At 48.6% G+C, this 13,480-nt stretch overlaps 3 protein-coding genes across 3 annotated transcripts in view; 2 read left to right on the top strand and 1 right to left on the bottom strand.

Annotated features, from left to right (window-relative positions):
• The first annotated feature begins 1,570 nt into the window (after positions 1 to 1,570).
• Positions 1,571 to 2,359, top strand: Hba1 (hemoglobin subunit alpha 1). The gene is made up of 3 exons (XM_004627947.2): positions 1,571 to 1,709; positions 1,829 to 2,033; positions 2,137 to 2,359. Exons 1-3 carry the CDS (start codon positions 1,615 to 1,617, stop codon positions 2,263 to 2,265), a joined length of 429 nt encoding a protein of 142 aa, XP_004628004.1. The 5' UTR covers positions 1,571 to 1,614; the 3' UTR covers positions 2,266 to 2,359.
• A 2,178-nt stretch (positions 2,360 to 4,537) lies between these two features.
• On the top strand, positions 4,538 to 6,056 carry Hbq1 (hemoglobin subunit theta 1). Its single transcript, XM_004627946.2, has 3 exons — positions 4,538 to 4,826; positions 4,935 to 5,139; positions 5,914 to 6,056. The coding sequence occupies exons 1-3, from the start codon at positions 4,732 to 4,734 to the stop codon at positions 6,040 to 6,042; spliced, it is 429 nt and encodes a 142-aa protein (XP_004628003.1). The 5' UTR covers positions 4,538 to 4,731; the 3' UTR covers positions 6,043 to 6,056.
• A 4,590-nt stretch (positions 6,057 to 10,646) lies between these two features.
• The window catches only part of Luc7l (LUC7 like), a 33,822-nt gene continuing 30,988 nt past the window's right edge, over positions 10,647 to 13,480 (bottom strand). Inside the window, exons 7-10 of the mRNA XM_023711419.1 lie at positions 12,573 to 12,586; positions 12,469 to 12,498; positions 11,623 to 11,796; positions 10,647 to 10,998 (exon numbers count right to left, since the gene is read on the bottom strand). Of these exons, the coding sequence (XP_023567187.1) occupies positions 10,857 to 10,998; positions 11,623 to 11,796; positions 12,469 to 12,498; positions 12,573 to 12,586 (360 nt within the window). The 3' untranslated portion in view covers positions 10,647 to 10,856. The remainder of the gene's footprint in view (positions 10,999 to 11,622; positions 11,797 to 12,468; positions 12,499 to 12,572; positions 12,587 to 13,480) is intronic.

Below are 13,480 nucleotides of genomic sequence, written 5' to 3'. Positions count from 1 at the left end.
AAAAAAAAAAAAAAAAAAAGAAAAGAAAAAAAGAAAGGAAATGTTTGTGTTAATGTTATTTGGACAATTTAATGTCTATAGTTTATACTCTGAGTAACTAATGTAAAGATAATAATACAAAATGTATTAACCATTGTTACTCTCCTATTGTCTTGTTTTGAAAATTTTTTTCTTTAAAATAAAATTTTTAAGAAGAGAAAATATGAATATACAAGTCTTTGAGTGAAATATATTCCCTAAGACTAAGACATTCCTAAAAAGGCTCAGGTAGTAGCTACATTGGAGGAAGACACAGAGAGAGGTGATCTGAGACCTGCAGGGCCTCCCAGAGAGGCCCAGGCAGAGCAGTGGTCAGAAGGATCACGCCATTCCCCAGGAAAGCCCTTCCTCCAGGCAGGCCCCAGGGAAGGTATAGCAAGCGTTCCTCACCCCCTTTTCTCCTTAGTAATGTTCCCCCACCACCACCACCACTTGTCACCAGCAAGAGGATGGAGACAGCACCAGCTGACACTCTTGTCCTCACTACTCATATCCCCAGAACCTGGGGACACAAATGCATGGCTCTAAACAGGTCCTACACGCTTCTGGCTCTGACACAAACTCAGAAAGAATCCACCATGGTGCTGTCTCCTGCTGACAAGGGCCTTCTCAAGGCTGCCCCAAAGTTTGCAACTGGATGTGAACTTCCATGATAGTGTGATAACTGACTCTGTGCCTAAAGAGACTGAAGGCTAGAGTCCTGTTCAGTCTGTTGTTTACTTTATCATTTGATTATCATTAAATTAGCAGTCTTCCATTAGGCACGATTTGGGCAGTGGCAATGTCATTGTTAACCAGGACAGTGAGACACTAGGAGAGAGAGATAGTCGCTCACTCAACAGGTAGAGGCTGGGGACGGGAGAGGTCCCACTGTGAGTCCAAGAGCTGGGAGGCACTTGGGTCTGAAGCCTTCAAGCCCAGCCTGCACAAGTTGGGCTTGGGCATTTCTTCCTTCCCTGTGGCTATCATTTAGTCACACACAGTGGCTTTGGAGAAGGAAAGGGGCTGGAGCAACTGAGGCCGAGGGACCGTAGGAGGACTTCCAGGAAGGGCATCCTTGGGCGCCCACTTTTCTGCCCCGAATGGGCAACGCTTCTCTTCCTTCCCTCAAAGGGTGGCCGCTGCGCGGCTTCTGTGTTCTGTTGACTTACATCCAGAGCGCGGTGGGTGTAGGTGCAGGAAGGTGGGTTAAGTAGCCCTTGTCTCGCAGAGGGGCTGCCCCGGGATTAGGGTAGGCAGGCTGGGTAGAGATGCGATGGAGCTGTCGCAATGGAAGAGCACATGAACGTACCCTATCAGGTGAGACCACCGGCTTGGGGAGAGGCGTGCAGTTTCCCCGGGTGGGAGGAATCAGTGTGTCTGGGAGCGAGATTCCCCGCGCAGTAGTCAGCCTTCCAGACTACACCATTGTTGGACGCTGGGCGCCCCCTGTCGACCCCTCTGGCAGCACTCTCCGCGCCAGCCAATGAGCTTGGCGGTACAGGGCGTCTCCCATGAACCCGGGGACATAAATGCGTGGCTCTCTACAGGTCCCACACGCTTCTGGCTCTGACACAGACTCAGAAAGAATCCACCATGGTGCTGTCTCCTGCTGACAAGACCAACGTGAAGACTGCCTGGGGCAAGATTGGTGGCCATGGTGCGGAATATGGCGCGGAGGCCCTGTTCAGGTGAGGACCCTTCTCTCCCTTACTCCGACCAGGGACCAACGCAATCCTAGCGTCTGGGACACCCCAAATTGTCCGCTGCAGCTTCCTTAGCCCCGCTCATCTACTGCTTCTCCCCGCAGGATGTTCCTGAGTTTCCCAACCACTAAGACTTATTTCCATCACTTCGACTTGAGCGCGGGCTCCGCTCAGATCAAGAGCCATGGCAAGAAGGTGTCGGATGCGCTAACCACTGCTGTGGACCATCTGGACGACCTGCCCACTGCTCTGTCTGCTCTGAGCGACCTGCACGCCCACAAGCTGCGTGTGGATCCCGTGAACTTCAAGGTGAGTGCTTGGGCAGCGCCGGGAAGGAACCGTAGGTTTCAAAAGGTGGAGTCAGGCTGTTGTGTTGTCCGCAGCTGCTCACCAGCACTTTCTTCCTCCACAGCTCCTGAGCCACTGCCTGCTCGTGACTCTGTCTGCCCACCACCCAGCAGATTTCACCCCCGCGGTGCATGCCTCCTTGGACAAATTCTTGGCCACTGTGAGCACCGTGCTGACTTCCAAATACCGTTAAGCTGGAGCGACACTGCCCTACCTGCAGGGCTTCCTGTCAGGCCCTTTTCCCTTCCTTGCACCTGCACCTCTTGGTCTTTGAATAAAGTCTGAGTGGGAGGCAACCCGTGGCCTCTGAGTTCTCTGTGTCTGATGAGGGTGGTCACTGTGTCCATACCAAAGGCATAGAGTAAAGGTCTCTTTCCTGTTGAGGAAGGAAAAAAAAAGGCGGGGTGGGGGGAGGAGGAGAAAGTAGAACTTGTGGCTCAAAATTCAATAGATAAGCCCTCCTCCCTGCTGTGCCGGGACAATTGACCCATGTGCGTGAGTTTGCTGCACTAATATTACCCTTGGTTCTCATACTTCCTGCACTTGCACATACACACAGTCTTGCACTGAGCATTGATTCAGCTCTCCAGGGCTCCTCTAGAGGTTCATGGTGAAGAGTTCTCCCTCTTCACACTCTACTGATCTCTCTATAACCCTCTCACATGCCCTTCACAGTCTGGCTGAAACTGGGGGTGACAACAAAATTCTCTGGAGGTGCCACCCCAAGATGATCACTGTTTAGCCCTTAATGTCCTAAGATCAAGATTAAAAGACAGTCTTTAGGCCCAGGCCCACTCAGCTGCTGTGAGCCTAGTTTCCCTGTCCCATGGCCTGGTAAGAGACAGAGCTGGGAAGGCCTTGGGACAAGCCCTCCTCTACTCTGCTTCCTCCATGCAGAGCAGGCCCCAGACCTGGGCTTCAAGAGGGCTTGGGGTTCCTGGGCTTGGCAGACTTTCAGATGCAGCCTTTGGCTGACATCTGCCGCATTCTTTCTTCCTTGAGCTCAAAAGTTGTCCTAGTGGGGCTGGTGAGATGGCTCAGTGGGCTAAAGCACCTACTTAGAACAAGCTTGACAAAGCACAGGGACTGCGGTTCAATCCCCCAGCACCACATGCCAGCTAGTGCTGCCCCCTGGTGGGCTGAGCTGGCCCCACCCACCCACCCACCCACACCCACACAAATAAATAAAATAAAATAAAAAAAAAAGTTGTCCTAGAGGGCCAGCAAGATAACTCAGCGGTCTAAAGCGCCTCCTTAGACAAGCATAGGCTGGCACAGAAGCCCCGCCCTCACGGTAGGCTGAGCCAGCCCCCTACCCCCAAAAAAGTCCTAGAAAAATGCCTCTAGCAGCCCTCTGCCCAGACTACCCAGGGATGCTTTAGCACCACCTGTGGCATAGTTTGAGTTCTGGGTAAGAGGCTGCCTTTGTTAAATTACAAAAAAAAAAAAAAAAAATGGAGCTCAGGGGGCCAGGGAGATGGCTCAGTGGAATAAGTGCTTCCCTGGCAAGCGCAAGGTACTGAGTTCAATCCCTGGTTCTGCCAAAAATAAAATAATAAAATAATAATGGAGTTTAAGGTAGAAACACATCAAATATATACCAGTGGATAAATAGGTAAACAAAATGTGGCATATAAATGGAAGTGAATTTTTTTGTTTGTTGAGACACGATCTCAGTCTAGTTCACCCTGCCCTTGAAGTCACTATGTAGCCCAGGCTAGCCTCAAACTCACAGACATCTTACTCCTTCTGCCTCCTGAGTGCTGAAATAGGAATGAAATTCATAAAGGATGTGGCTGAGCCTTGAAAACATGCTCAGTAGAGACACACCAAAGGCTACATAGTATACTATCACATTTATTTGAAATATCCAGGATATGTAAATCTTTAGGGACAGAAAACAGATTAGTGGTTGCCCATGCCTGGAGAAGTTGGGTAGTTAATAATGGGTATGGAGTTTCTGTTTAGGATGATGAAATAGTTCTGGAACTGGATAATAGTGATGGTTGTACAGCACTGTGAATTTACTGTCGCTGAATGTTACATTGTTTTTAAGACAGGGTCTTGTTATGTAGTGCACTCTGGCCTTGAATTCAGCCTAAGTGCTGGAGTGACAGGCATGTGTCACTATGCCCAGCTGTGTACATTTTTAAAATATTAAAATAATTCATGTGAATTTTACTTGTTTTTTTTTTTTTTAATGAGATGTGGTACCTGGTAAAGTGAGTGCTACATAGGTACTTACTATTATTATTGGAACTCATCCTAGGAACCCATAAACATTCATTATCCTAAAAGGAATATCTGCTGGTAGCCAGGCACCTGACATTTATTATTTATTTAATTCTCACATCGTGTTTTGAGAAATAATTGTTTTTATTTTGTATGAGAAAAGAGAATTAAGGAGGCCAACACTAACTTCCAACGGCAAAATACATAATAAATACTTAAAAAATATGAGGCCTGGGAATTAGAACAACTCCAAGGGTCGCAGGTCGGAGCTGGGTGGATAGGGACCTTCAGAGTCGCGGTCGGGTTCTATGCACCGCAGGAGCGGCGCGAACGTAGCAGGCGCCCCCTGGAGGTCGTACACCTCCCTCCTTATAGTGGCGCGCTCTCATCCCAGGCTCGGAGCTCGGAGCTCTTCCCGCCAGCAAGGATGGCACTGTCTGCTGCGGACCAGGCAATGGTGCGTGCTCTGTGGAAGAAAATGGACACCAACGTCTGTATCTACGCGACCGAGGCCCTGGAGAGGTGCGGACCACGCTGGTTGTCCCGCGACTCCACCGCCAATCTTGCCGCCGCAGGTAGATCACCACCTGCCCTTGCCACACCTACCTCCACCCTTTGCTGCTTCCGCAGAACCTTCCTGGCTTTCCCCTCCACCAAGACCTACTTCCCGAACTGGAACTTGAGCACTGGCTCTGCCCAGGTCAAAGTCCACGGTCAGAAAGTGGCCGACGCGCTGACCCTCGCCGTGAACCAGCTGCACGACCTGCCCCACGTGCTGTCTGCTCTGAGCGACCTGCACGCGCACAAGCTTCGCGTAGACCCCATCAACTTTAAGGTGAGCGGTAGCCTGCTTAGCAGCTGTCCTAGGGCAGGGATTGTCGTTTTCAGCCTCCATGAAGAGGGGGAATGGCTAGGACATAAGTGTGAGAGTGGCAGCAAGTACATGAGAACCGTGAGCTAGGCTAGGTGGGAGGGCTGAAATTACCTCTGCAAGATGTAAGCAGTGGGCCAGCCAGATCGCTCTGCAGACTAAAGCACCTGTTTAGGTAGGCACAGGGACTGGGGTTCGATCCCTGGCGTTGTTGGGATGGTGATTGAGACTGGGTGTGGTGGCATGTGCCTCCTAGCACTTGGGAGGCTGAAAACAAGACAATCACTAGGAGTCTGATCTATGTAGTACAGACCCTGTACTACTTTTTTTTGGCGGAACCGGGGATTGAACTCAGGCCCCTGCAATTGCCAGACAAGCACTTATTCTACTGAGCAATCTCTCCGGCCCCAATGTGTTTTTTACCCTGAGATATCATGGCTTTTCTTGAGGCTTGATCCCAGCCCAGGGTAAAGCACAGCTCTCCTTCCTGCCCCACTCACACTTGCTTCTTGGGAGCTATGGAGTGGGGTAACACTGACCAGTTCCCTTGCTTCAGACACAGCAGGACCTCAGCCAGTCCAATTTGTGTTGCTGAAAGCCTATTCAGGGGATAAGGAAGTCCTAGACAACTCTGTAAACATCAATACATGGAAATAGGACTGGGTTTAGCCAAAATGGAGACAACTGTTCTCGTGGAAAGTTGTCCAGGTGATCCTCCACATGACCTTCTGCCTGCAGTTCCTGGACCACTGTCTACTGGTGACTCTTGCCCGGCACTACCCTGGAGACTTCAGCCCTGCCATGCAGGCATCACTGGACAAGTTTCTGAGCCTTGTGACATCAGTTCTGGTCTCCAAGTACCGCTAAACTGGGTGAGGGTGGTAATAGATCCCCTGTCCCTTCCCTCAAGCTTCCAACATTTGAGTAAAGCGCCCTAAGGCTATGTGCTGCTGGTCTTCTATGATTAGGGTAGGAGGTGCTCCGCCCTTGAGGGAAGGATGTGCATCCTATCTCCTTTCTGGCCCTTTACAAAGTTTCTGTAGGGTTCAGCCAGCCCCATCCCTGGAAGTCTAGGGTATCAGGTCATACTCCTAATTGTAAGCCAGGACACATCTCACCTTTGGACCTGGTTATTTCAAGGTGCAGACCTGTGGTAGCTTTGGCCCCACAGGAGGGTGGCAGGTTGATGGATCTCAGGTGGTAAAGCTACCAGGTCTATCATGGTGCCCAGCCTGGACTCTCCCCACAACTCCTCCAGCCCCACAGCATGGCCCCTCAGCAACTGCAGTCAAGGGCAATGGGCAGGGATGTATGTCACTGGATGGGAGTGTATACAAAACTACTAGGATACAGCCTGAGAAAGCAAGAGGTCACACCTACTTTCAGAGCAGGTTGAACCTGTGTGGAGACTGGTACCAGGGAGGCTTGTGGTGAAAGCCTGGTGCTGCAGTTCCTGAGGCTGAGCGAGGTCACTACCAGTTATGTATTAACAAGGTGGCTAAGGCCCACTTGGATGCTGCTTTCATCTGACATCTCTGCAAGGATGTAAGTGGGACTGCTTTTATCTGCATAAAATGATGATCACTGCAGAAACTTGAGAAAATACTCAATTTACTGGCCCTTTTTGTGTATCCTGGGCCTAAGGAATGAGTCCAGTACATCTATTATTCCTTCAACTCCCACTTGACACATGGTAAGTATGTCCTGTATGCACAAAAAAACTGACTCCATATGCCACAGCACATGCATGATACATGCACACCACACATGGACAGAAGCAGGCTACACCCAGACAGATAACAGTAATGGATTTTAAGTCCTTCCAGGTTCAATGTAGTTTTTCTTTAAAAATGGTATCCTTGGCCAAGTGTAGTGACACACACCTGTAATCTTAGCATTCAGGAGGCTGAGGCAGGATTGCTGTGAATTTTAAGTTACCCTGAGCTGAAATTGAGTTCAAGGCCAGCCTATATTGTATAGTGAAACCTAGTTTCAAAAAAAGGTATCCCTAAGCTGACTGTAGTGGTGCATGCCTGAAATCCCATAGCGAGGCTGAAGCAGGAGGATGGCTGCAAGTTTGAGTCTAGCCAAAGCTACACAGCTCAAGGCCAACCTGAACTATACTATATTGAGACCTTGTCTAAAAAAAAAAAAAAAAAAAAAGCCAAATTGAAAAATAAACCTGCAACCCCCACCCCAAAAGAAATGGCATCCCTAAAATGACATAAGCAAAAAGCACACAGAATAGACTATATGAAAACAAACGGGGCTGGAGAGATGGCTCAGTGGTCTAAAGCACCTACTTGAATCAAGCTTGGCGAAGCACAGGGACCACGGTTCGATCCCCAGCACCACATGCCAGCCAGCAGCTGGGTATAACTGTCCATCCATTGGGAGCAAAAATAGAAAAAGTGGAGAACCACCAATCTCTTTTTTGCATGAGATTGGATGACAATCTCCTGCCATGATTTTTGTGGACCTTTGGGCATGGACTGTTGCAACACCACTAGCTAGCTCTTCTAGGTCTCTAGCTTGCAGACAGCAGACCCTGGAACTTGTCTGGTAATGGCCACAGGCAATCCTTCATAATAAACCTCTATGTATCCTCATGTCCTATAGCTTCAGTTTCTCTTTAAGAACTCTAATATAGATTTGGGATGTGGGAACTGGCATGGTGGCATTTTTGTGTATTACTAGCACTTGGGAGGGTTGCTTGAACCCAAGAGCTGGGGAACAAAGAGACCTCATTTCCAAAAACAAGAGTGTATTTTAATTATAAAACTTGTTTAAAAAACAACAAAAAATACAACACCCCCACCAGGAAAGAGGAGGCCCTTCTGCAGCATTCAACAAATGCTGCTGTCCATGCTAGGTCTGCCTGTCAGTCTGCACCTGCATGACACATGCCAGAGTAGCCCCAGCAAGGTTAGAATACCTACAGCTTTGGTGCTTTTTACCTCTACCTTCCAAGGACAACCCTTAACCCACCTAGGACTTCTCATCAACTCCTGCCTACTGCCCAACCCTGAGAGGACCTCTGTACAAAAAAAAAAAAAAAGTGGTTCTTGGATCCCCGTCCAGCAAGCTAAGTCAACACCATCTACCAAGCAGATCTATTATCTTCTTTTTTTCTCCCCCTGGAACCAGGGATTGAACTCAGACCTTGCACTTTCCAGGCAAGCGCTTATTCTACTGAGCTATTTCCCCAGTCCCCTATCTTGCTTTTCTAAAAACACTACCAAATAGTAAGCGGAAGTTGTCTCCCATCATGAACACAGGATATTCTATGAGAACCCTTCTGATATGCCTCAGCCAAAGCTGCAGAGAAGGTGGTGCTCCTTGGGCGGGAAGACTTTGATGTGCACATTTCTTCACAGGACAGGGATACAGGTTCCAGACCCAGACAATTCTTAACAGTATGCCTTTCAGAGTTATAGGTACTGCTGTAGAAAGAAAGGACTATACTGATGGGAAGGGGCAAATATGGTTTGCCTACAACAAACTGAGACTTGATGTAGGTGGCTGATCTGGGGATGAGGAATAGGAGAAAGGAAAAGCCACTGAAGGGCAAGGTCAAGACTGCACTAGGGCCAGGTGTGGTGGTACAAGTCCGTAATCTTAGCACTCCGAAGCTTGAGACAGAATGATTGCCTTGAGTTTGAGACCTAACTGTATAGTGAGACCCTGTCTCAAGGGGGGGGGGGGGGCCTGGGGAGATGGCTCAGTGGAATAAGCGCTTCCCTGGCAAGCGCAAGGGCCTGAGTTCAGTCCCTGGTCCTGCCAAAAAGAAAAAAAAAGGAGGGGGTGAGATAGCTCGGTGGTCTAAACTGCCTGCTTAGGCAAGCTTAGACAAGTGCCCAGGGACTATGGTTCAATCCCCAGCACCACATGCCACACACCAGCCCTGCCCCTAGGGCAGGCTGAGCAGGGCACAAAAAACAAGAGGGAGAGAGAGGGAGTGAGCGAGGGAGGGACTGCAGTGCGAGGTAGGAGCTCAATTTGACCAGGAATGCTTGAGAAGGGCACAATGGACCCATAGAACTATCCTTCCAGCGAGGAGGGAGAAGCACCTATCCCAGCTCTTCTCCCTGGATGAATTGTAACCCAGAAGGGTACATTAACTTGGGGCTACCACACAAAGCTGGGGATACTTGACACTGCAACCAAAGGGGGCCCTATCCTTAGCTGTCATCCATCAAGTGATACAGGAGCTATCATATGGATTCCTCAGTTCACTGTCCACAACCTGTGCTGGTATACCCTGTCCCTATCAAAACAAAGCAAAACACAACTGTTTGTCCACACAGAAATTTATGTCTAGATAGAAAAGGATCTAAATTATTCACAGTGGTAATGGCTCTAAGGGTGGAGCTATCTGGCTAAGCCCCAAGAGAACCCAGGTTACACACAAACACTTCTGGTCTGGGTTGCCATAGCCACTAGCTAAATGTCCACCCAAGCTCAGCTGCTCCCTCCAGAAGACCAGCAGCAGACCTTTGGGCCTTGGTGCCCATGAGGAAATCTGCACGGATGTGCAGCACAGCAGCAACCCCAGAAAACCCCACTCAGATGTCCCTTCCCAACCACCTTTTCTCAGAGACAGCTGACAAGGTAAGACCTGTGTTGGGGGCAAGCAGAGAAGCCTACCCATCTACACATCCTTCTGCAAGAGATAGGTAACTTGTTTTATCAACGTCACCAACAGAAGCTCCCTCCAAAACGAACACTAAAATTGCTACAACACCCTAGGAAAGCAAGAAGGAGTTGGGTGTAGTGGTCCATGCCCATGATACCAACACTTGAGGAAGCTGAGGCAGGAGGATCACTTCGAGTTTGTGGCCAACCTGAACTACACAGCATGACCCTATCTCAACAAACAAAACAAAAAATTAAAGTAAAAGGAAAGAAGCTCCCCATATCTACAAGTTAGCTTCATTTTGGTCCTAAAGTGACTGAGAATAGCTGAACTGGTAATACAAGCAGCCTGCCCTTGGGATGAACCATAGCCCGATGGCACCCTAGGATATGACCCAAAGCTACCATCACTCCCTGAAGACCTCTTAGCTACTGTGTGGGGAGCTTGCACTGGTCTTATTTTGCCCCTAATCATTTTAAAAGAGGAACTGCAGTACAGCTAGTCTAAGCTGGGAACTGATTAAACAGAAGAAAGACTGGGAAGATGGCCATCTCCCTCCTCCCCAAGGAAGCCTGCTCTATAATTTATACTGAGGGGTAGAGATGAACTAGCTTACATGGGATGTACACCAGGTGGGCAGACAACCCCATGTACCTGGCCCCATCAGGATTGTGTGTGTAGAGGGTCCTGGCATGTGTCAGATGCCAAAAGTCAAAATGGCTGGAAAGTTAAGTAAGTTTTCTGAGGTGTTGGCAGCACCAGTCCTTGTCTCCACTGGTGAAGAGTCCTGGCAAAGAGCCACTGGAGCAGAGGACAGCAGAGACCCCACTTCTGCTGTCAGAAGACAGTCTGCCAGGTTTATTTATTCCTATGCAACATAACCCCAGAACACAGGAGCAACTCTGCTCAGCTCTAGAAACTCATAGCTAGCTCCAAACAAAAGAAATTTAAACTACAAAAGATGAGTTGTATTCAGGAAATATAAAGGGTAATTTTAGGCTATGTTGAACATCTCTCAGACTATTTACAATGCCAGGAAAAGGGCTCAGATCTCGCCGGCCTCCTTCTCCTCTGACTTCCTTGAAGCAGCCTTCCCATTGGAGCTCTCCAGCCTCCAGTCGGTGGACCCTCGCTCGCTGCGCCCGTACTCCCAGGACTCCTCTCTCGACATGCGCTCTCTGGAGAACCTGAGAAAGGGGAACCAGAGGCTCAGTGGAGACTACCATCCCACTGCTGGCTAGCTGCTCAGGAAGCAACAATGTGAACCCTCAACATGACCAGGAAAGATCATGCCCCACCACACCCAGGCAGCCTGCCATCTCATTCTCAACCCACTACGCGGGAATATCAGGAAAACATTAAAAAGTGATGTTTGCAAAGACTTTTAATAAGAAAAGCTTGTACTAGAACATAAACAGCAAAGGAGAATACAACAAAATTGTACACATGGCATATGATCCACTATGTAAAAATACAAAGGGAAAAGCCCAAAGAGGTAAGCAAGACCTGGTCAGGACATAAATCTTGGCCGCTCTGTGCATCAAGTGACTGCAGCTAGGGCCCCCCAGCACCACCTAGAGGTGCTGGAGAGCTCCTTCACAGCCTTCTCCAATTTCAAGCCAAGTCTTGCTTACCACACCCCAAAATCCTAACACTCTGCAAGGATGACAGACTAGGCTCCCCTCCAAGCCCAGCTCTGTCCCTACCAGATGCAGCCAAAGATGTAGGCTGACAGACCCCCAGAAGGCCCTGGGAACACAAAGAAAAAGGGTCACTCCTGGCAGCAACTACCGCAGAGTCATAGTAGTTACTTGTATTTTGCACTCCGGTCCCTGGAAGGCCGGCGGTGTCCCCGGCTGTGGCTCCGGGAACGGCTGCGGTGGCGACGATGTCTGTCTCTGTCTCGGGAACGGGAACGGGAAGACTTCCGTCTCTCTCGAGAGGTAGATCTTGATCGCCTACGACGACGATCCCGAGAGCGTGACCTGGAAAAACCAAAAAGCTGTGGGCACAAACTATAGGAGACAAACACAAGGCCCACGCCAGTATTCTGCCTCTCCCAGCAGTTCTGTCAAGTTCCTTTTTGCCCCCTACAATTTTTTTTTTTTTTTTTTTTAATTTTTAGGGAAGGATCTACAGGGTGTTCAGGGTCTCACTACTACATCGAACTCATACTGATTCGGTTTACAGCCTCCCAAGTGCTGGGATTATAGGCGCATGCTACCATGCCAGGCCCGGGGATTGAACCCCTGGCCCCTGTGCCTGTCTTGCTGGCACTTTAATCCGCTGAGCTATTTAGCCGGCCCTACAAATTTACAATTTATGCTTAAACTATTCTCATGAGCTAATGTGATGGCCAGAATCTTCCTATGAATGCTGCCTACAGAGTCTGGCACACTTGGCATTCCTGGCTGGCCTGCAAGCCATCCATCTCAGTGAGGAGTCCTTCTCCTACACTAAGCTCCAAACAACACCTGGGTCCTATGACCTTCACAATCCAGCCTAGATTACCAGATAAGGTTGTTCAGCTATGAACTTTAAGTATTTATTATGAAACAAAGAAAAAGTCTTTTGGGGCCAGTGATATAGCTCAAAGGAACAGAACCTGCCTGGAAAAAGGCTTTTGACTAAGAACTCTAATGGATCTGGAAACCTACCTCCTGCGCTCTCTGGTTCTTGATCCAGACCTAAAAAAGAAAAGGACCTGTGTTATTTTCTGGTCTGCAGCAGAAGTTTCACACCTGTTCTGTGGCTGACTCACTCAAAGCATCTGACCTCAAGGGGAAGAATACAGCTGTGTAAGCTTATGGGCTTTGGAACTCTATCTGCACATGTTGAGGGTGAGCTGTGCTGTACCCAACCCAACAACAGACTAACAAATAGTGGACTGTTATGGTTTATAGCTAGATGTCCCCCTAAAGACTCACATGCTCCCATGTAGGGTTCAGGGGAGGTGACTGGATCAGGGGGTCACGAGACACTAGTGAATAATTTCACTGATGACTTTACAGCTAAATGTGTTGGGAGGTAAAGTCTGCTCTGAGGAGACAGGTCACTGGGAGCGTGACTTGTACAGGTGTATCATCTTCCCTATGCCCTTGATTCTTCATTCTGCTACCTGCCATCATACTATAAGCTCTTTCTCCTCTGCTACCCTGCCTTGGAGCCAGCTGATTATAGATAAAACTTAGCCAAAATAAACTTTTCCTTCTTAAAGTTGCAGGTGTCGGGTACTGTGTCTGAGCAGCAAAGTAACTGGTCATTAAGACATGGAAACTAGCATACAAGTGGAGTTAAAGAACAAAAGCAGGGCTGGGTGGGACTTCATATCCACAAAGTTCTAGACATAGGCTTCCTGGCAGGCAAGAGTTAAATGGGCTCCTGTTTTACACATCAGCAAGTAGAAACATGCATGTCACACTGTCTCACGTGACATACATTTTAGGTCCACTGTGTAGTCATTATAGACAAGAAATGTTACAGATGCCTATAAATGCAGAAGCCTAAATAACAATGCACAGATAGGCCCAACCATAGCAGTGGCCACTCAAATCTCTTGACAATCAGAGTATATTATAATTAAAACAAGAAGGAAAAACCAAAGCAAGCACACACCCTTTCTGAATGATACACTAAGGAATTCCTTCAGAAAAGCAGTTTTTTTTTAAA

The sequence above is a fragment of the Octodon degus genome, unplaced genomic scaffold (genome assembly GCF_000260255.1).
Source record: "Octodon degus isolate 3935 unplaced genomic scaffold, OctDeg1.0 scaffold00021, whole genome shotgun sequence".
Taxonomy (NCBI): Eukaryota; Metazoa; Chordata; class Mammalia; order Rodentia; family Octodontidae; genus Octodon; species Octodon degus.
Note: the sequence above shows the minus strand (reverse complement) of the source record. Positions and strands in the feature narration are given on the sequence as shown.